The sequence below is a fragment of the Rhinoderma darwinii genome, chromosome 3, assembly GCF_050947455.1.
Source record: "Rhinoderma darwinii isolate aRhiDar2 chromosome 3, aRhiDar2.hap1, whole genome shotgun sequence".
NCBI lineage: Eukaryota > Metazoa > Chordata > Amphibia > Anura > Rhinodermatidae > Rhinoderma > Rhinoderma darwinii.
This window is the reverse complement of record NC_134689.1, coordinates 260423393-260447634: the sequence shown is the minus strand read 5'-3', so window position 1 is coordinate 260447634 and position 24242 is coordinate 260423393. Positions and strand designations below refer to the sequence as shown.

Below are 24242 nucleotides of genomic sequence, written 5' to 3'. Positions count from 1 at the left end.
CTAAAGTTGACAGTGTTTTGAACTGTCACCTATAAAGTTAGTGTGGTAAAAAAACGCAAAATGTAAGGATGGGGTCAGACTTTCCCTTATTTTGGAAACTGGAGAAAAGTTAAATTCCCTGAAGTGGGTGCGGAAAGTGTGCCTCCCACTGTAAATGCTACTAAGGTTGATTTCTTGACAGAAAGACGTGGTGACTATGACAATTTGTGCACAATGGTGTGCCACAGAATCCAGATGATGAAAGGCTATTTACACATTTTGCCATGATCAAGGATCACTTGTGTAGAGTTTCTAAGGTTAACCGTGAAATTGTGGAACAGCTGCTGGTACCTAAGCATTACAGACGTATGGTGAAATGGCTCTGAATTGGATAGGCAATAGAACCACCGAAATAGAAGAGGATATTTATCTATTTAAATCATTTCAGTGCAACCTGATTTTGCTGTATGTAGCCAGTAATAAACCTGGTATTCTGGTTTTATTGACCTTTTATACTAGTCCACCACTTTATTTATAGCGCTGTGGTGGGGTCCCTTCCAAAGAGGCTCAAATTATACTGGTAGTAACCAGTGTCCAGATACTTGCCGAGGGCATTTTTGTGCTGGAGAAGATTATATGTTTCTTAAACAGGGAAAACTAAATATACAGTCAATTACCACATGGCTTTTATATTCAGGGCTGCATTTTGATTCTCCCCCTACCAAAATACCTTTTTACAGTACTGAAGATATTTGCAAAGGCGCAGGTACTCTCTTCATTACCAAAGCTCTACTAAGTGACAGGAGCAATGTACGTAGGTGGGGACCCAAATCACTTATTGTTGGTAAGCGAGGCAATGAATAAATCTGCTCTCTTTATTACATTATAAGAATCAATGACTGATTTGTTGTAACCAGCAAAGATAAAGAAGATTAATAAAGATAAAAATCTTACCTGTACTCTTACAAAACGAGGTCTGGCATAATTCGGTAAATAATCTGCCACTTTCTTGTACAGTTTGTCTCCATCGAATGATTCGTCTTGCTTAAGTTTGATGGATACCATTCCAATTCTTCCTTCGTGAACTAAAAAAGGAGAAAAGTCATAACAGGGTAAATGTTATTAGTTATAAGTGCTTGTCTGGTTTAGAAATATATCATTTGCAAATACCCTTTTAGGGAATTCTAAAGTAGGGGTGTCCCCCATTCAGGACCCTCGTCTATTGAGTAGGGAGCGTCTCCCAGTCTAGACCCAGTATATCTTTGCATTCTTGAAGTGGGGTGGCAGGGATCTCTACACTTGCTGTCTGGTTCCCCCACAGATTGCAGCTGATCACTAGGGGACCTTGCAGCAGGACGCCATGTGATCAGCTCATCATTGGGAATCATTTTAACATAAAGGGATTGAAAAGCAGACCGCCCCTTAACTGTCTTGGAAGAACTGGAGGAATGGGTCATTGTTGCTGACCTGCATTTTACATGCTATTGTCTGCTATAGTAAGAGCTGAATTTCAGCCGGATCTACCAACTATCTAATGTGTATGGGGACCTCCTGACTGGTGTCTGGGGAAAGAAGGATGGGACATGTATTTCAATATGCCTGATCGCTTGTCTCGTTGGAGAAAAGCTGCTGCCAGAGGGGTCTGAGCTTGAGCTGTCTGTGCATGTCTGGGATGAAGTCAGAAGTAGTGGATTTGCGCTCAAATCCCATCCAAGTGTTGCTGCAAAAATCTGCAGGGAAATCAGAGCATGCTCCAGATATTCTGAGCATTCTTATGCAGAAAGACTTAAAAACAGATTTTCACACCGGATTTCATTCTTTGAGATGCATAGAGTGTTATCCGTGACAAAATCTGCATGAGAGTGCCATGCATTTATTGCGGATTCGTGGCAAAATCAGTGGCGCAAAGCATTCACCACATCTTGTATTACCCTTATGTTGGAGTTGGAAGAAGTAGTTGTTGGCTGAAGGAAAGTGCGGCCCGACAACTCTCATATCTATCTACCTCTCTCTCTCTCTCTCTATATATATATATATATATATATATATATGTATATATATATATATATATATGTATATATATATATGTATATATATAGCCAGCTGAAATTATTAAAGGACTGGTCCAATAAAGCTGCTGAAATAACCAATTTTTTTACGTTTTAGGACTTTTTTTTTTAAATTATGCAAATATTTTTCTATATACAGTATATATAGTCTCATCCAAGGATAAAGCATATGTACAATCGTCCCTCAAATCTTTAGTCCCATAAATCAAATTGTGAAGTTTGGTGACCGCACTCCGTCCATACACAAAATGGTGAAAAATAGGATGTGTATTCCAAAAGTCAATGTTTTTGGTTAGCAATTAGCCTTTTTCATGCATGCCAATACTGGTGATAGGTGCACATTTATTATATACAGTACATCAAGACAACCTGTATCCAAAATGTGGCAAATTCATGTGTAAAAGGAGAAATAAATCGCAGATTGATGTAAAAAAAAGTTTGAACCTACACACGTATTGGTCCACACCAGGACTCTGTATCCTGCAAAAATGTCCAATTGTAACGCTCATGTGATTCTGGGATCAATGCTTATAGATATAGCATAATTACTGGAGCATTTTCTGATATATATACACACACATCAATATTCTTATAGATCCTGTTTTTTGGAGAAAAAAAAATGGCCTCATATAGATAAACAGGTTTTTAAAAATTGGTACGTTACCCCTGCAAAAAAAGGGATGGTACTTTACCCCAGATTTAACCCCTTCAAGACGCAGCCTGTTTTGGCCTTCAGGACGCAGCTAATTTTTTCAAATCTGACATGTTTCACTTTATGTGGTAATAACTTCGGAATGCTTTTACCTATCCAAGCGATTCTGAGATTGATTTCTCGTGACACATTTTACTTTATGTTACTGGCAATATTTGCTCGATACATTAAGTATTTAATTGTGAAAAACACCAAAATGTAGCGAAAAATTAGCATTTTTCTAAATTTATATGTATCTGCTTGTAAGACAGATTGTAATACCACACAAAATTGTTGCTAATTAACATCACCCATATGTCTACTTTAGATTGCCATTGTTTTTTGAACATCCTTTTATTTTTCTATGACGTCAGAAGGCTTAGAACTTTAGCAGCAATTTCTCACATTTTCAAGAAAATTTCAAAAGGCTATTTTTACAGGGACCAGTTCAGTTGTGAAGTGGATTTTAGGGCCTTATATATTAGAAACCCTCTAAGTCACCCCATTTAAAAAACTTCACCCCTCAAAGTATTCAAAACAGCATTTACAAAGTTTCCTAACCCTTTAGATGTTTCACAGGAATTAAGGCAAAGTAGATGTGACATTTTCAAATTTCTTTTTTTTTTTGCAGAAATTAATTTTTCATCTTTTTTTTGTAACACACAAAGTTTTACCAGAGAAACGCAACTCAATATCTATTGCCCAGATTCTGCAGTTTTTAGAAATACCCCACATGTGGCCCTAGTGCACTTATTGACTGAAGCACAGGCCTCAGAAACAAAGGAACACCTAGAGCATTTTGGGGCCTCCTTTTTATTAGAAAATATTTTAGGCACCATGTCTGGTCTGAAAGGCTCTTGCGGTGCCAAAACAGTGAAAATCCCCCAAAAGTGACCCCCATTTCAGAAACTATACCCCTTGAGGAAATTATCTAGGGGTATAGTGAGCATTTTGACCCCGCAGGTTTTTTGGAGAAATTATTGGAAGTAGGCCGTGAAAATGAAAATCTACATTCTTTCAAAGAAAATGTAGGTTTAGCTAATTTTTTCTAATTTCCACAAGGACTAAAAGGAGAAAATGCACCACTAAATTTGTAAAGCAATTTCTCCCGAGTAAAACAATACCCCACATGTGGTAATAAACTGCTGTTTGGACACACGGCCGGGCTTGGAAGGGAAAGAGCCATTTGGCTTTTGCAGCTCAAATTTAGCAGGAATGGTTTGCGGAGACCACGTCACATTTGCAAAGCCCCTAAGGGACCAAAACGGTGAAAACACCAAAAAAGTGACTCAATTTAGGAAACTACACCCCTTGAAGAATCCATCTAGGGGTGTAGTGAGCATTTTGAACCCACAGGGGTTTCATAGATTTTATTAGAATTGGGCAGTGAAGATAAAAAAGACGTAGCTTTAGCTCAAAATTTTTCATTTTCTCAACAAATAAAGGAATAAAAAAAAAAACAACATTTGTAAAGCAACTTCTTTGGAGTACGGCAATACCCCATTTGTGGTCATAAACTGTTGTTTGGGCACACGGCAAGGATCAGAAGAGAAGGAGCGCCCTTTGGCTTTTGGGGCACAGATTTTGCTGGATTGGTTTCTTGACACCATGTCACTTTTGCAAAGCTCTTAAGGTGCCAGTACAGTGGAAACTCCACAAAAGTGATTCCATTCACAAAACTACACCCCTCGAGGAATTTATCTAGGGGTGTAGTGAGCATTTTGACCCCACAGGTGTTTCATAGATTTTATTAGAATTGGGCAGTGAAAAAAAAAAAAAAATCCTTTTTCTTCAATAAGACGTAGTTTCAGCTGAAAATGTTTCATTTTCTCAACAAATAAATGAAAAAAAGCACCACAACAATTGTAAAGCAACTTCTCCTGTGTGCGGCAATACCACACATGTGGTCATAAACGGCGGTTTGGGCACAGGGTAGGGCTCAGAAGGGAAGGAGCGCCATTTGGCTTTTGGAGTACAGATTTTGCTGGATTGGTTTCTGGGCGCTATGTCGCATTGGCAAAGTCCCTGTGTGACCAAAACAGTGGATCCCCCCCAGAAGTGACCCCATTTTGGAAACTACACCCCTCAAGGTATTCACCTAGGGGTGTAGTGAGCATATTAACCCCACAGGTGATTGGCAGAAATTGGTGTGCACTCGATGTTGCAGAGTGAAAATGGGATTTTTTTCTATAGATATGCCAATATGTGGCGCCCAGGTGGTGCCACTGGAGACACACACCACAAAAATTGTTAAAAGGGTTCTCCCGGGTATGGCGATGCCATATATGTGGAAGTAAACTGCTGTTTGGGCACACTGTAGGGTTCAGAAGGGAGGTGGCGCCATTTGGCTTTTGGAGCGTGGATTTTGCTTGTAGTAGTTTTGTATTGAGTCTTACTGGTGTTTCCGTTTATAATGTGCGGGTACATGTAAGCCGGGCGGAGTATATAAGGGGCATAGTCAGGTGGTATAATAATGGGGTAAACAAAAACAATAAAATAAGCCATAGATGTGTGTTACGCTGTGACACAATCCTTTCTGTACAGGCCGGTGTCGCAATGATAAACTGTCCTTTCTTATCCCCCTTTTGGTCCACACTCCGCACCTTTGCAGTTTGAGGAATTTTGCTGAGAAGTGTTTTCCTGGTATAATACGGGCACCGTCGCTTCCAGCAGATATGTTTGGGCTCTCCCCTTCCTGGTTCCCTAATTTTATATGTATATAAGTTTTTTATGTTTTATGGTGTTTGCACGATCTAATCACGGTTTTAAAAAAATTATTTCATTTTTGTGTCGCCATATTCTAAGAGCCACAACTTTTTTATTTTTCTATCAGGAAAGCTGTGTGAGGGCTTGTTTTTTGCGGATCAAACTGTAGTTTTTATCGGTACAATTTTTGGGTACATGCGACTTTTTGATCCCTATTTATGCAATTATTTGGGAGCTGAAGTGACTAAAAATAGGGATTCCGGTATAGGTTTTTTTATTACTTTTTTTATGGCGGTCACCGTGCGGGATAAATTACATTATATGTTTATAGTTCAGGCCATTACGGACGCGGCGATACCAATTATGCATAGTTTATTGTTTTCATCTTTTTTCTAATAGAGGACTTTATAAGGGAAAAAAGGCGATTTTTCAATTTTATTATTTTGACGTTTTACTTGTATAAATTTTTTGTAACTTTTTTTTTTTTTTTTAGTCCTACTAGGGACTTGAAGATCCAATTTTTGGATCGTTGTTATAATACCCTGCAATACTTTTGCATTGCAGGGTATTATACCTGTCAGTTTCACACTGACAGGAGGCATATTAGGACGTAATCGCCTTCAATAGAAGGCAGACCCGAAGCCTTTGTTAGGCTTCCGGTTGCCATAGCAATCGCCCCCCCCCCCCTCAACAATCGGCCCCCGCAATCGCGTAGCGGGGTGTCGATGTTGCTATAACAACTTAAATGCGGCGGTCACTATTGACTTCCGCAATTAAGGGGTTAATCGGTTCTGATCCGACCCGATGTTTTCCCCCAGTACTAAGGCTGCTAGTAGCAGCCTGTACTGGGAGATGCCGGGCTGCGGGGAGCGTCTGTGTGCTCTGTTAGGAGCACACGTGGATTAACGGGCTGCAGGCACAAGGACCAGCTTTGCAGCCCATTAATCTACGTGGGGTGGTCGTGAAGGGGTTAAAGGACTGGTCCTGTAAAGCTGGTGAAATAACCTATGAATTTTTTTAAGTTTTAGAACTGGTTTCTCCTTCTGCAAATATGTTTCTATATACAGTATATATTGTGTCATCAATGGAGAAGGCAGGGGAGGGGCAGGCAGGGCATGTGCCCCGTGCGCAACTAAGTGGGAAGAGGGAGGGGTGCCAAGGAGCAGCTGTTCGCTGCTGATAGGTATGTCGGACACCTGCAGCAGCGATCAGCGTTGGGAAGAGCCAGGAGTTCATGCGGTGCCGTTCTGACTGGGGTCTGTGACGGCCAGTCCAGTCACCTGACCATATGTCCGTGACATGAGGTCAGATGACTGAGGTCGGGTGACTGGACTTGTACACTCCCGGGCTGTCACTGACCCCAGTCAGAAGGAACTCCACCTATTGCTTGCGCCGCATGACCTCCTCGGTTCCTCCGGTGAGTCACGTAAGGCAGATCGAAGAGTGGTAGGCTACCGCTCTCCGCTTTGTTTACAGTGTGGCGCTAAGTACAAGGGGGGGGGGAGTGTGGCACGATTTACAAGGGGGGAGAGTGTGGCGCGATCTACAAGGGGGGCAGCAGGCTGTGCGTGGCGCTATCTACAAGGGGGGCTGTGTGGTGCTGTTTACAAGGGGGGCTGTTGCGCTATAAACAAGGGGGGCTGTGTGGCACTATACAAGGGGGGCTGTGAAGGGGCAGTGTGGCGCTATTTACAAGAGGGCCTGTGTGGCGCTATTTGCAGGGGCTGTGTGGCACTATGTACAAGGGGGGACTGTGTGGCACTATGTACAAGGGGGGGGGGGACTCTGTGGCACTATACAAGGGGGGCAGTGTGGAGATATCTACAAGGGCGGCTGTATGGCATTATATACAAGAGGGGGGCTGTGTGTGATGCTGTCTCCAGGGGGATGTGTCTGGAGCTATCTACAGGGGGCTGTGTGTGGCGCTATCCACAGGGGGCTGTGTGTGGCCTCTCATGTATTTTCTTTTAATTTATTCTTATGTTAACTACCTTCTATAACTATATTGCTTGTAAAATGTAGAAATGCTTTTATGCTCGAGTTACATTAAAAAAATTACGCCTCATTGATTGTTAGAGAAAGCAAACATGGCGAGGGGGAAGGAGATGTCGGGAAAGAAGTTGGGGGTGGCACTAATCTGAATGTTCGCTCCGGGTGCAGGAGAACCTAGCTACGTCCCTGGATAAGGGATGTGTACATGGATGAATTTGAGCAGTCAACATTTGCTGAAATCCTTAGTACCATAGTCCAACAGTAATCTGAACAGGCAGTATATTAGGATATGGAGCACTTCTCCTAGTGTCCCAGGGAAATTAGTTCAGTTAAATATTTTGTGTCCGTTTCTTCCATGTCTATAGGTAATTGTAATAAAACCATATGAGTAAATAAAATAACAATTCTTTACTTACAAGGCACTGGAACTCCATACACATTGGCTTCCTCAATGAAGTCGGTCATCCCTACAATGTCTGCTACTTCTGTAGTTGCCACATTCTCACCTTTCCACCTGCAAGATAATTAAATCCTTTGTACAGTTGAAATGTATAACCTTTATATTAGCATTACACCAAATAAATTTTTTCCTTTGAGAGTTGATCAATGTTTCACAAAGTCTATACAATGGATTGACATCTCTCGCTTGATCTTGAGAAGACATAGGTGCCTTGATGACGGTATAGGTGTGGTTGAGCCTAAAAGGGCCAATATAGGAATTTTGCATGTGCGGCCCTTTTAAGGCTAGAACGAGCTTCAGCGTCACCATTTGGGCATGATGCTGTAATATGCTCTAGTCAATGTCAGACTATTGTTTGCCACTTGTTGCCATTGCAACCCATAGGCATCTCGATGGGCTTACAGAGGGACCCACCTCCTTCTGTAAAATCATTTAGGCGCTGCAGTCGCTATTGACTTTGGCATCTAAGGGGTTGAATTACCGAGAATGGAGCTAGCTCTAAATCCAGCCGTTGCAGAAGGGTGTTCACCTTAATGTAATGTTACAGCTGACAACTGCTGCTGTTGGTATGGGCTCCGCTCCAGACAAATGTTTGTCTGTAGACTGTAAAACATGATCTGTACCAGTTGCCAAAACTATTCTGATTACAAATGGAGCATTTACCACCGCAAGAAATTGTAGACAACTTACCGAAAAGTGTCTCCGACACGATCCTGGAAGAACATAAAGCCTTCTTTGTCCATCACTAACAAATCTCCTGTATTAAAATATGCATCACCCTTTTTAAACACATGTCGAAGTCTCTTTTTCTCGGTCTGTGACTCATCACCAGCATATCCCGTGAAAGGATTGGTAACTGTAATTTTAGATATAAGCAACCCGGTCTCTCCTGTGAACAAGTGGTAATAAGCAGAGCGAGGTGTAAACACGTCAAATTGCAATTGTATATCAGTCTATGTACACGTTTACAACCATGTGTTTTATTACTCCAATAGATTTAAAATAAAATAAAAATTAAACAACTTTGATTAAAAATATCTTACCGTTTTGTGTCTACAGCTGCTATACAGACCTGTGTGTGTGTGTGTTCATGGTTACAGACTACCAACAAACCCTGTATTAAGGCTCTGTGCATATGGCCCTTATGCTGCTCTGTGCAGGACCTGTATATTTAGAGCCAAGGATGGCATTGGATCCTACAAGATCTAAAAAAGCCTTTCTCAAAGCAAGGCTTAAGAAAGGCATTCTTGATTTTATCCATGGCACTACATGTACGGCTCCGGCACAGAGCTATATTATGGCCATGTGCCCAGAGCCTTATACCACTTTGACTCACATGGCAGTATTTTTGTCAGTATTTTGCATCAGTATTTGTAAGCCAAAACCAGGAGTGGGTCCGAAACAAGGTAGAATATTTTTTATTATACCTTTTCTCAGTTTATGTTTTACTCCTGAGCTTGGCTTACAAATACAGATGCAAAATTCGGACTAAAATACTGCCGTGTGAATGTGTCCCTAGACTAATCCTGCAGTCCTCCCTTTGCACTTCTTCTATTGACTGTAGATTTGCAAGATGCAAATGAATGGGGCTGAGCTGCACTACCAGACCCAGGCCATTAACTATGGGGTTAAATGATTGGAACACTATATTAACATAAGCAATGGTTAATAATATTTATTGCTATGCTTCTTTGTTTGGTCTATATTTGTGCTTACGCTTTGTCATGTTGTCATTCTGTAATTGTGTTGGTTGTTATTTTCACCATCATATGTGATACTTTGGTGCGATCATGTGATCGCTATAAATACACGTGATACACATCATGTGAGCCACCAGGATGAAGCGTCATGTGATGTGAAACGGCTGTTGTGCCAATGTTTGGAGTACTATGTTTTGCTCCTGCAGCCCATGTGGTTTTTATGGAAAATAAAGTAAAGAATCATTGAATTGGTGAGTGCCATGTCTCTATTTTCCTTCTTGCTCTTTAAAATGACCATTAACTAGAGTAGCGCCGTTTCTGAAAAAAATTAATATTTTTTCTTAATCCAATTTCTTATACAAACTTTTTAAAATCACATAATGAAGAGGTAAGTAATTGACCATCTGTCATATTAAAGGAGTTCTCCAGGACTTTTATATGGATGCCCTATACTTAGAATAGGTCATCAATCTCAGATAGGTGGGGGTCTGACTCCCATACACTATTGTAGCGGCTGTGTCTAGTTTTGCCATTCTGGTCATATTCAAGTGAATAGGACTGAGCTGCAATCTCCGGCACACCAGCTGGGATTCTTACCCTGGGTATACAGTTTCCGGCACAATTGTTTTCAGACAACCTTTGCACTCGCTCATTGCACAATTATTACAGATACAAAAATAGGCTGAACTCCTGTAGTTGATACTCACTACAACAACTTGTTTTTTACTTATTGGTAAAATCTAGCAATTATACAGCATATACTGTAGTTCCTGTGGCTCCAGAAGGCATCTGTGAAATATTATGTACTAACTTTGAAGGCTCTAATAATGAATGATGCTGAACATAGTTGTACCTGGAATACTGGGGAAAATCCAACTGATAAAAGTATTATATATGAACTTTTTTATTTTAGTTCAGAGTATAAGAAATATTTTTACCCCTTATAACGCGAATGCAATGTCCTGCAGCGTCACGTATTTCTTCATCCTTTTCCACATCGTATTTGATCAGCTCAAAAGGTCTCATACACTAAAATACAACAATTTTCAGAATCTACAAAAAATATATACTCTTCATATTTTACATAACAAGTTTCAATTAAATCGAAATATATATGTGATATTATATGAAAAGGTATGAGCCCCTTTCCAGTTTTTGCATATTATTGTACATTTGCCACAGTGATCTAATAAAAATTAATTTGACTTTGGTCTTATTTGTAATAAATTTAGTAAGAATTTAAAATTGTTATGTATTTACTCAGGCTGTCCAATAATCAAGCAAATCAATTTTCATATCACTGTATCTGTGTCTAGACCAGGGGTCAGCAACTTGTAGCACTGGTGCCACAGCCAGCATTTGGGCCATGGTTTTCTGGCACACTTCCCTTTCCCGGTTTCCAGCGCCGTTGCGTGCCTGGCAGCACTGTACACAGGGAGAGAAAGCGGAGCTTTATTATGTGCTTGGCGGCGCTGACCACCAGGAGGGAGAGCAGTGCTTCATTTTGTTTGTTGCTTCTGAACACTTGGTCAGCACACAGTGCAGCACTTCTGTCTCCTGGTGTTCAGTGTCGCCAAGTGCATAGTGAGGCGCTGCTCTTTCCAGGTGATCAGCGCTGCAAGTATGGAGTTCAGTAACCACTCTGTAAAAGCAAAAGTTGGCAGCTCTCTCTCCGTCCACCCCCAAATCTGGTTTTCAGTAGCTGCAGTCTCTCCTATGGGCACACCCCAAGCTGGTGTTCAGTAGTCGCTCTCCTGTGTGCAACACCCCCAAGCTGGTGTTCAGTAGCCACGGTCTCTCCTTTGTGCAGTTTCCCCTAGCTGGTGTTAGCAGCCGCGTATGCACCACAGATGGATCATCTTTTCAAAGAAAGTCAGGGACAGGGGTCACACTGAAATGTAAGCTTATTTAACTGATTAATTGGTTAATGTCACATACGTGGTAATGATTTGTCTTATATAACTTTCATGTTTGCATGGCACAGTGAGCACAGAGCCAGACTGCTGTTATTGTAGGAAATTCAGAGTACACTGGAGCTCCCCGTATAACATCAGTCCTCCTGACTAAAGATTTATCTCACAGACCATGCAGCACAGAGATCAGGAGATCTGGCTACGCTATATAATGTATAGGTAAAAATAGAAGAAATTCAATAAGCAGGCTCACCACACTTGTCTCATTGGTGCTTTTAGTCCTTCAAATTATGAGTGCACGGAGGAGGACATGTAGGCTTTCAAGGATAATCCATAAGAATAGACATTTTCCAGCACTTCCATATAAAAATATAACTTTTTATTGGCAACTCAATAAAAAAGAAAAAAAAGTGAACAAAAGTTACCTGCACTCTGTTCGCTTTTTTCTTTTTTAATGAGCTGCCAATAAAAATTTATATTTTTATATGGATGTGACAACACCTTTTATTCTTAGACACTATATAATGTTACCAAGTCCTAGCTTATTTTACTTTTTCCTTTGAATGTAAGATTAACCTAAAACCCGTAACATTTAATTCTTATTTTAACCACATTTCTACAAAACGTACCTTTAACAAAGTGTTGCATCTGCCTATTGCTCCTTCTTTTCCGGTGTAGTTAAAAAAAAATGAATTTCCTTCTGTTGCAGCATAAAATTCACAAATTTGTATATCACCAAAACGATTAGTGAATTCTTTCCAAACATCTGGCCTTAGTCCATTTCCTACAGCAATACGCACATGGTGTTCCTTATCATTGTTTTTCTAGAAGGAACAAGAAAAATTGTGCACACTGCATGAATTTTTATATAAAAGAGTTCTCTCATAACACTCTTTTTTTGAAAAAGCTGCCATATCACCAGGGTTGTACTGGTCCACAGCAGGGCAAATAACTTGTTTGGCTTATTTCACAAATACACTATTAGAGGGGTTTTCCCATATTTGACAATCATGGCATATTCACAGGATATTCCATAAATGTCCAATAGATGTGGTTCTCCCCCTGGAAACTGCGCCTATCTCTAGAACGGGACCGCCTGACTCCCACCCTACCTTGTTCCGCTTCCACTGCTCTCCCGACATTGTCTAATCAGGTAGTCATGCGTACAGAGTAGCCGAGCTCGCTCAGCTACACTGTTTCCGTAACTCCCATAGAAGTAAATAGGAGTTACAGAAACAGCGTATCACGGGTCCTGATCTTTGGAAACCGCATAGCTCGCTGTGCTGCACTGTTTCCATAACTCAGCAATGGGAACTGTAACTTGGCAGTGTGAGTGGGACAAGGTAGGACAGGGGTCAGGAAAGGTCCTGTGGATATGCAATAAATGGCCACAATGGGAAAACCGCATTAATCCTTTCTGGTTATATGACCTATGATTGCAACGAAAATGGCATTGCTTTCCATACTTCCCAACATTAAAATCCCCATTAAATGAGAAATTTTTAAGCCCAGCCTTGATCTGCTCAGGAACGCCCACAATACTTTCCAGAAATACCTATTTTGGGGAACATTTGCAAGCCCCATCCCTTTGACTGTTGGGAAGCATTCAATTTACAATGCATTAAATAATGGACATATACTTGTTCTGTATAGCTGATGAGTGGGACCTCAGAATAATTTAGTATGTGGGTTCAGTGTACCCCAGTCCAACACTCCATATACATTTTTTAATCCCAAAATCAAGCATCTGTATGTGTATTTGCTTAAAAAAGCCTCACTGAATCAAGTTTGCTTCTCTATTCATTAAGGATGCAGCTCTTTTGGTGTTCCAGGTTTTGGGAGGGTATTCAACCTGCCCTAGCATGACTGCAACCACGCGTGTCTCCACCGATGTCTCCTGCAATATTTTGCTATTCTTGCCCTAATATGTATTGTATAAAGAACTTAAATGGTCTATTATAGAGTTAACGGCCAATCTGCACCACAACTTTTCTTTTTTTCTCACCCCTTGCTTTATCTTTAAGAATCATAACAACTGCTAATACACCTTCCTTCTTTAAATTAAGCAAAGGCATGGTGAAATCAAAGATGTATTACAAAATGTTTCAATAGGTTAACTGTCGAACGAAGACGAACACGTGCTCCCTGAAGGAATTTGTTACAGCTACGGTCATGGACCGCCTCCGTTCACCTCCAGAGGCCCGGAGCCGCAGACTCCTGGCCGCTTGCCAGCATCCCCCTCCTATGAGACGCCAGCTTGTGCGGCCGTTCTGACCTGGACTGTCTGTTAGGGTGTGCGCGCGCTCATCCCGGCCTTATAGGGCCAGCGCGCGGACTTACTAAAATTTCCCTATCCAATCCCCAGATCATAAAGAAGGGTCCGCCCTTTTATTCCTTGCTTGAGCATTGTTTTTTTTCTACCCATGTTTGTATTGCAAATGGTCCCTTAGTTGTATCCTGCTCACAGTGTTTTCGTATCCCGCATCCTGTATCTTGTTGCTGTATTGTCTACTGTACCTAAGCCTTTGTAGGAGTTGTGTGTATCATCTGCCACGTCTGCTGTCATCGGTCATGTCAAGTTCTACCAGTACCTAAGCCTCTGCTACTGTCTGGACTCATACAGGTTCGTGTTTCCTCCAGGCAACAGAGTCATCAGGGGTGACTAAGCCTTTATATATTGTTTAAGCGTGTGGCATATTACTGGCTGTGGCTCCCAGTTTGAGAGTGCTTGCCGTGGCAAAAGTTCATGGCAGAGCAATGAAACTATTTAGCAGCATCTCCTCCCCACCATGCGCTCATGTTGAGCGACTGAGGTTATCAGTCTCACTTATCAGGTTATCAGTCTCCCCTGATGACTCTGTTGCCTGGAGGAAACGCGTCGAGAGAATCTTTCCAAACTTGAGGATGTGAACAGGATTCCATCTTATTCTATCCAACTCGATTGAGAGGGACCACAACAGGAACGGGTAAGGGGGTATACACAACAAACCCCATAGCTACTACAAGTCCTTTTTTCATACATGTGGGAAATGTATTAGGATCGATACTTGGGAATACCAGCTCTCAAATCACATTCCATCAATGTTTTATACATGTTGCATAATTGTGGCTTTTTTCTTCATACAACATGAGGGTTACACTTGCAATATTTATGCTTATTTAACCCTGTTTTTTTCATCATTGAGGATGTCATTATAATGTGTCCTTTTTTTTTCTTTTTGCATGTAGTTTTGTTATATCTATTTTATATTATACTTCAGTAAAAATTATATTTTATTACAAAGTGCAGTCCTTTTCCAGTGATTTTTTTCTGACTTTCCGTGGAGTACATATTTCTACATATCAATCCCTATGGTGAGGGATCATTTTTTACACCAATTTCTTACGTTTATTCAAACAAATAATTAATGAAAATGTATAAAATTGTCCAATACCTTTGGAGTGTTACATAAGTATCGGAGTATCTCCCCGATATACTGGAAGGCTGTTACATTATATTTCCTGCAGTCATCCCAGAATTGGCTTGCTGAGAATTTGTTTCTTAAAACACAGGTGGCTCCTGGATGGAAAAAAAGATGTATTAGTTCCAATTATACAAAATATATGAGTTTCATATATTATGTAGTCTGGGGCCTTCGTGGGGGTCTCTGGATGATGGAACATTAACATAAAAGGTCTGAAAAAACAAGTCCACCGGAGAACATTATCTCAGTTAGGCCATATGCACACGACCGTGCCCGTAATAATGATCTGTGATTATAAAGCATTATATATTATAAAGTCATCATAAAGCATTGGAGCACAGTCCGTAAAATAAAAAAATAGGACATGTCCTATTTTTTACGGAAGGTTTCTACAGCACGGACACCTTCCCGTAAATATACGGGTAGGTATCAGTCGGCCATAGAAATGAATGGGTCCGTAATTACAGACTGTAATTACGGACGAAATCTACGGTCGTGTGCATGGAGCCTTAGGGTATGTTCACACGAAAACTCAAAAACGTCTGAAAATACTGAGCTGTTTTCAAGGGAAAACAGCTGATTTTCAGACGTTTTTTGAGCAACTCACATTTTTCGATGCGTTTTCGCTGCGTTTTTTACGGCCGTTTTTGGAGCCGTTTTCAATGCGGTCTATGAAAAACGGCTCCCAAGAAGTGTCCTGCGCTTCTTTTGACGAGCCATCATTTTACGCGCCGTATTTTGACAGCGACGCGTAAAATGACATCTCGTGGGAACAGAACATCGTAAAACCCATTGCAAGCAATGGGCAGATGTTTGTAGGCGTAATGGAGCCGTTTTTTCAGGCGTAATTCGAGGCGTAAAACACCCGAATTACGTCTGAAAACAGTGCATGTGAACATACCCTTAAACATTGGTTGACCAAGGATCACATATTTTCTCTCGATTAAATCTGTGTTGTTGCTGTTTTTTTCTTTGGGCCTCACCATGGTATATAAGCTGTAAAGGTTGCTGATGTATTATAAGTGTACTTACTTTTCTATTTCTGCACCATAATTCTAATTTTGCATTAGATCTAATGCTGACAACTGCTCATTTGGGCAACTTTCATTCCACTAAGGCTTCTTGCGCAGCACATTTGTGAGTTACGTTCTTTTAAAAAAAAAAAAAATTAAAAAAAAGATCACTGTTTTTTTTCAATTAAAAGCAGGCTCGGATTTTGGCACAAGGCAAAGGCTAAAGAGGGAATGATGGGGGAAAAGTAATCTCATTATGTGCAATGGGCCTTACACTCTCAAAAAAATACCAGAACTTTGTACCTTGACTATTGCACTTTACGCAAAAAGTCCACCCAATAAGTTATCTCTAATCTAAAAAGGTAAACTAATTTTTATGAATGGTGACTAATTCTACCATGAATGCTTGATAAATCTGTTGTGTGTCAGCCTTAGGTGTGAATGTTTGTAAAAAATTGAATCTAGTAGTTTACAAAATAAATTGTTTGGCAGGCTTTTATCCAAAAATGTTGCACTTGCTTAAGATTATGATCCTGACCTTACTAACAGGTCTACTTTATTTCAAATATCCTACTCGTAGCTTTGGCTAAAAGCAAAATTCATCGATTAGAAGCACAATAGATCATGTAATTGCAGTTGCTTAAAAATAAATCAGTTATTTTCTCCAATGACCATTAGGAAAATAGTCTATAAAATATTGCATAATCTAGGGAACATAAAGAACTAGGAGAAAAAGAAGCCGTAACACCACAAATGTTTAAAGGTATAAATTACAAATTTTATTAGGACGTACAACATAAAATTACATTAATATAAAATGTAAAGGGATCTAAAAGAAATAGTGTGGTTGCTTCAAAACGATTAGTTCCAGGGTGTCTTTACATAACAAATTCTTTAGCGGTCGCGTGAGCCTCACAACGACCAACAATTGCGTGTCTAAATCCTATGGTACGGACGTATATGTCCACACACTACCCCTTGAGGAAGCTAGATTGGTGAAACGCGCGTCGGGGCGCTACCATATCGGGCTGCAGTGTGGGGCCATCATACTATCTATCATACTATCTATCACCATGGGTAAGCTTGCAGACATATTTATTATGCATGTACAGACTCTTTCTGTTTTTTGAACGCTCTAGATACTTGAATCTCTGTTCGGTTGCGTGTGCCTGACTCTGACCTCCCTCCCGTGATCTATCCTTTTTTCCTCTGGCTTAATTTGTCATACAGCCTCTTGATTTTCGGTACTTAGGAGCATATGGTGTTAATTTTACCCCTGTGTCTCCCTTAAGACTATATTTGTGTTTTCACATATATGCTGCATATACGCCCGTACCATAGGATTTAGACACGCAATTGTTGGTCGTTGTGAGGCTCACGCGACCGCTAAAGAATTTGTTATGCAAAGACACCCTGGAACTAATCGTTTTGAAGCAACCACACTGTTTCTTTTAGATCCCTTTAAATTTTATATTAATGTCATTTTATGTTGTATGTCCTAATAAAATTTGTAATTTATACCTTTAAACATTTGTGGTGTTACGGCTTCTTTTTCTCCTAGTTCTTTATGATGCAATGAAGCTTGCCATTATATAACCCTATATTAGAGGTGCTCAGACACGTGTCATTGGCACCTAACTTGCGATTTAACCTGTTGAGTCTTTATATTTAAATAATCTAGGGAACTGTCTACTGATATTCAGGGAAGTCCAAGTATGAGTTTACTGTTACTAGGGCCTTATGGCTACAAAAGATAAGACCTGAGAAATAAATAGTTGTAGATACAAAATTATTTCCCTTAAAGGAAAATGAAATACGTAATTAGGCTTCGTTCACATCTGCGCTAGGGCACCGAACTGACGTTCCGTCTTAGCTTTCCATCGGAACGGAGCCCTGACAGACACAAACGGAAACCATCTGGTCATTTTGATGGAATCAATTGGGTAGTCGTCTACGGTATTGATTCCTTCAAAACGACGGGACCCTTGCACAACGGAGACAAACGGAGACCATTGGCACCGGATCCGTTACCATTGAAATTAATGGTGATGGAAACGGAAACCTATGGTTTCCGTTTATGTCTGTCAGGGCTGCGTTCCGACGGAAAGCTCTGACAGAACGTCGGAACGGAGCCCTAGCTCAGATGTGAACGAAACCTTAGCCAGTCATTAATTAGGTAGAAAGATATGAGGTGGGTAGATAGATAAACAGGTTACCTTGCTGAATGCATCCACGAACCCCAATCATAAGACCAGCACTGTGGTATAAAGGCAATGGAATGTATAGAACATCATTACATGAAACTCCAGCCAGTGTACTTATCGAGGAACTGATCAAAAGGCGTCCTTGAGTTATAACAGCTGCCTTTGGAAGTCCTATCAGAAAAGTTGTACATTTTTATACCGTTTAAACGTAAGTGTCAGACATATAAAGTAATATTGATATTTCAGTTAATTCTAAATATTATCTGTTACCACCTTTTTGCTTATTAAAAAAAGTAATATTAAAGTAAAGACTTCATATGGTAAAATAGTGGTAAAAACTGAATTAAGATGAAGTTAGAAGTAATTTGGGTGCATTTTTCTAATCTTTTGGTCTATTAAGCAATAAGTAATATTTAATATTATTAGTAGTATTAATATTCTTATTATTCCCATTGCAAAATGACAGAATTTAATGATAATTTTTGTACTGATGTAAAATCAGCACTTCTATGCTTAGAATTTAATTCAAATTGAATCTCCTGGGATATTCTGATTTAAATCTCCTGGGTTAATCTGATTAAACATGACAATGTTATTTTCTTAGTTTTCTTTTTTTTTTCAGATTTTGGAATAAGTTTCTTAATATACCCTAATAAAACATGAAGACATTTTTTTTCCCCAAAAGTACGAAATATTCATAATAAATAAGAATGCATAAAGGCTGTACATTTACATAAAATGACTCAATAACTCTTGAATAAAGGACACAAAATGTCTGATATCCATGTAGGAGAGAGAGCAAAAACCACGGCGCCACATAGTGCAGGTCAATAAGATAGGCGGGTGAAGGAATGAAAAAACCATGCTCACCATTTAGCCATAGACAATACGCAATAGGTCCACAAGTGCTGCTGCCAGATCCGGGCCGGTTTCCAAAGGTAACCGCTTGGTAAGATGAATGGATGAATGAAGAAGTAGGATCTGTGATGGCGCTGCTGCATGGTAGGGATGAGGGGAATATACGAGGAATCGATTATTTTAAGTGTCACATCAATGATCAAGGAAATATTTCAACAAAAATCAAGGAGTTTAAGGGAAAAGGGTCGTGAGATCACAGAACAGCAGACAGGTAATTTATCGAAATGAAAAGGATAAGTGGTGACCTTGATCATTGATGTGACACTTAAAAGAATCGATTCCTTGTATATTCCCCTCATCCCTACCACGCAGCAGCGCCATCACAGATCCTACTTCTTCATTCATCCATTCATCTCTGATATCCATGTGAATTTTTGTCTTTTAAATACATCTCCGCTGCACCAGTGACAAATAATAAAACCAACACTCACTCATGACTGATACATGGCAGATAGAAGGCTACTGAGCAGGCTACTGAGCATATTAGCCTATACAGGGCAGAGTCATAGCTGCATCTTAGGTTTTTAATAAAGTTTTAGGAGTGTTATTTACACTAATTTCACAATATTGTTTATGTATTAGAATTTGTAACTCACTTACCCACTGTAGGTCCAGTTTAAAAATGTTCTCGCCATAAACATCTGGTGATATTAAATTATATCTGTATTATAAAAAAGTATTTACTAGCTGGCATGTGGATTCACTCAGTCACTAGTGGTGGGTACGGACCATGAACACCTGAATCTAAACAGATGTCCAGTCTTCGGCTGGGTTCCTTATACGGAAAAATATGCTTGTGGAGAGCATTCAGCAACTACACTTTTCAACAGAACTGTATGCAAAAAATGTGAAATGTAAATCACCAGACATCATGCAAACCTAGACTTGGGTAATTTGTTGCCCTATGTAGTCTAGGTTCACACCATGTTCAGAGATTATGTTCGGCGGAGCCATTTAAAATAGACTATTGAACACATGCCCCCGAAATATGCAACTGTTGCGCACGTCTGCCATTGACTCCTATTAAAATAAAACTCATATTGAAATACACAATATGAAATACAATGCACATATGCCAAATGAACACTTTTTTGGCATACTTGGCCTTCTTAGAATTTTTCTCATAAATCCATATAACTACTGAACTCTATAGCTTAGTCTAGATCATACTGTATAGCATTAGACTTAAATTAACTAAAAGTAAGAAGAATTAGTTATTGCAGAGCACAAAGTAACAAAAGTCCAATACTTCAACGAATACAAGTTAAACATTAAAAGAAGGAATGAAAACAAACAAGAGTGAAAGAGTATAATTTATCTCTTAACACAATCATACTGAGAACTGACAGATAGGGATACATACTATATGTCTTTATGAAAAATGTAAGAAATATTTATTGTAAATATTAAAGTAAAACTTTCATTTAGGACATATAACACACATTGAAGAAATGTCTGTAATTCTTGAGTTGACTGATGAGTGGCATGCCACATTGGGCAACCTGGCAGTTATCGCATTAGCCAGAAATGCAGATTTTTTTTTTAACATCTATAGTCAGATTCAGTTAGATTTAATTGAATTCCAGTCTGTCTAATTATTCATCATGGTGCATACAGACAGGTGGTATGGTTGGCACCATTGTATATTGTCACAGTATACTTCAAAGGCAATATTGTTTTTCCCCAAATAACAAGGACATAATATTTTACAGTGAAATCACATATTACATTTTCTTCGCACATGGCACAGATGTCTAATCCCTAATGTACCTTGATGTCACATTCAATGCATCATAACACATTATTAATCATAATTGATGAGTCTACTTTAACAAAATACAGTACTGTGCAAAAGTTTTAGGCATTTGTGGAAAAATACTGCAAATTAAGAATGCTTTCAAAAATAGAAGTGTTATTACTTTTTTAACAATTAACAAAGTAAATGAACAGAAGAGGAATTGAAATCAAATCAATATTTGGTGTGACCACTTTTGCCTTCAAAACAGCATCAATTCTTCTAGGTACACTTGATTTTGAAGGATTATAGTCAGGTGTATGATTAGCTAATTATACCAAACAGGTGATAATGATCATCATTTTCATATGTAGGTTGAAACACAGTCATTAACTGTAACAGAAACAGCTGTGTAGGGGGCTTAATACTGGGGGAAGTACGGCCAAACTCTGCTACAAAGGTGAGGTTGTGGAAGACCGTTTCATGTCACAGGTCCAGCATGGCAAGACTGAGCAAATCAACAAGACACAAGGTAGTTGTACTGCATCAGCTAGGTCTCTCCCAGGCAAAGATTTAAAAGCAGACTGGGGTTTCAAGATGTGAAGTTCAAGCTCTTGTGAAGAAGCACAAAGAAACAGGCAACGCTGAGGACTGTAGATGCAATGGTCCGTCAAGGAAATTTAGTGTTGCAGATCAAAAACACATGCTTACTTCCCTTCGAAATCGCAAGATGTACACCAGTGCCATCAGCTCAGAACTGACAGAAACCAGTAAGACCCAGGTACACCCATCTGCTGTTAGAGAAGTCTGGCCAGAAGTGGTCTTCATAGAAAATAGCAGCCAAAAAGCCATACCTTCGACGTGGAAGGCCAAGCGACTCAACTATGCACTAAAACATAGGAACTGGGGTGCAGAAAAATGGCAGCAGGTGCTCTGGACCGAGGAGTCAAAATTGTAAATATTTGGCTGTAAAAGAAGGCAGTTTGTTCACCGAAGAGCTGGAGAGTGGTACAATCATGAGTGTCTGCAGGCAACAGTGAAGCATGGTGGAGGGTCCTTGCAAGTTTGGGGTTGCCTTTCATCAAATAGAGTTGGGGATTTGGTCAGGATTATTGGTGTCCCCAATGCCGAGAAATATAGACAGATACTTATCTATTGTGCAATACCATCAGGGAGTCATCTGATTGGCTCCAAATTTATTCTGCAGCAGGACAACGACCCCAAACATACAGCCAATTAAGAAGTATTTTCAGCGTAAAGAAGAACAAGGAGCCCTGGAAGTGATGATATGGCCACCATAGAGCCCTGATCTCAACATTATCGAGTCTGTCTTGGATTAGATGAAGAGCTAGGAGGATTTGAGGAAGTTTGCATCCACAGAAGATCTGTGGTTAGTTCTCCAAGATGTTTGAACAACCTGCCTCCCGTTTTCCTTCAAAATTGGTGTGCAAGTGTACTTAGAGGAATTTATACTCTTTTGAAGGCAAAGGGTGGTCACACCAAATATTGATTTAAATGAGATTTCTCTTTTCCTTTACTTTGCATTTTGTTAAATGATAAAAAAACAGAAAACTATTAACACTTCTGTTTTAAAAACTATCTCCCTTTGCAGCATTTTTCAACAACTGCCTAAAACTTTTGCACAGTGCTGTACGTTATGGAAAAAATGCAAGTGTGAACAAACCCACATGTCAGGGGAAAAGAATAATCGACAGTGTTAGGCTGGGTTCACACACCTTATTTACGGACGTAATTCGGGCGTTTTAGCCTCGAATTACGTCCGGAAATACGGCTCCAAAGCGTCATTTTTTTTTACGCGCCGCTGTCAAAAGACGGTGCGTAAAAAAGACGCCCGCGTCAAAGAAGTGCTTGTCACTTCTTGGGACGTAATTGGAGCCGTTTTCCATTGACTCCATAGAAAAACAGCTCCAATTACGTCCGTAATGGACGCTGCGAAAAACGCCTGCACATGCCATTACGTCTGAAATTCCGGAGCTGTTTTCTCCTAAAAACAGCTCTGTAATTTCAGGCGTATCGGAGGCTGCCGTGTGAACATACCCTTAGAGTTCAACGTGCCCAATCCTTTGTTCCCACAAGAGGAAGGCTACTGTCCAAAGTGTAGCAGAAGCTTAGGCCAACACTTCTTTATTACAGTATCCATGGAAGAAATCCAAGGCTTATCTTCAATTTCTACAATGGATATGCAATTCAATGTGCCGCAGATCCACATATGGATTTGCTTCCATTCCATATGGAAATCCACTGGCTTTTCCATGTGGAATCCAGGGAAATAAGGAGCATGCTACTTATTCTTAAATTATTTTTTTTTGCCATGGCACGGACAAAAATCTGCTTGGAAATTTTCTGTAGCATGTGGACAGGGTTGCGGAAATTCCGTTCACATGCAAGGGATGCGGTTTGTTGTTGGATTTGACTGCAATCCATGTCAAATCCGACCCAAGTGAATGAGGCCTTATTCCCCTCTCCCCATTAAATCAAACATGCACACCCGGAAGAGCCAAGAATGCATGATACAATGGTATCAGGAATGATACAGTAGCTTTGGTGTGAAAACAGCATCTGGAAGACAACTCCATTATAGTGAATAGGAAAGTTTTATTATACCAAGATGAAAAAATGAGAATAGGTTCTATAGTGACAAAATATGTATATAGTGTTAATTGAATGTAGTCTGATTGGCATAAAATCTGTCTGCAAACCCAGCCTTAAAGACTAAGTAAACCTTTGTACTTTTGTAGCCCTATTTTTTTTTAGGATTAAATGTATGTATTTTGTCTTTCATTTTTTTTTCTAATTGATTTTTACAAAAAAATCTATTTACTTTATGAGATGTAGCTTCTTTATATAGTGCATACATAGAAGCTGCATCTCAAAAAGTAAATGCAATTTTTAAGAAAAGACAATTGGAAAAAATGTTTTCAAGCACAAATAATAATAATATTAATAATAATAATAATAAAAACCGGCCACGAAGGTTTACACAGCTCTTAATCTGGCCATACACTAGAGGCTTTGGATGACCAAAAAGGTCAATTTAGACCATTTCCTGCTTACTGTCAGCACCTTTTGGTGACACAAACAAGCGGGACAGATGTTGAAGAAAGGCAGATATCTGTGGAAAAATTGATCTGCCGTTTCGGATTTTTCAGTCGTTGTCAGGTGCAGACAGTCCTGTAAAGTTAAAGCCAAATGACAAATCCGAATTCCATCAATAGAAGCCCAGACCAGGCGACAGATCAATTCATAGGTCAATCGAGGATTTGCTGTTTTAGCTTTCGGTGTTGTTGTCCAACTATGATCGACAAATCGTTTAGAAGATGGCCTCCTGAAGTCCCTAATGTATAACCACTTTGAAGTGACCATAATGTTACAATGAT

The 24242-nt window shown here is 39.8% G+C and overlaps 1 protein-coding gene across 1 annotated transcript in view; it reads right to left on the bottom strand.

Annotated features, from left to right (window-relative positions):
* LOC142749605 (long-chain fatty acid transport protein 2-like) overlaps nucleotides 1–24242 on the bottom strand; it is a 48499-nt gene that overhangs the window by 4925 nt on the left and 19332 nt on the right. The window contains exons 3-9 of the mRNA XM_075857862.1: nucleotides 18204–18362; nucleotides 14945–15069; nucleotides 12140–12334; nucleotides 10536–10626; nucleotides 8588–8786; nucleotides 7854–7951; nucleotides 934–1064 (exon numbers count right to left, since the gene is read on the bottom strand). Of these exons, the coding sequence (XP_075713977.1) occupies nucleotides 934–1064; nucleotides 7854–7951; nucleotides 8588–8786; nucleotides 10536–10626; nucleotides 12140–12334; nucleotides 14945–15069; nucleotides 18204–18362 (998 nt within the window). The remainder of the gene's footprint in view (nucleotides 1–933; nucleotides 1065–7853; nucleotides 7952–8587; nucleotides 8787–10535; nucleotides 10627–12139; nucleotides 12335–14944; nucleotides 15070–18203; nucleotides 18363–24242) is intronic.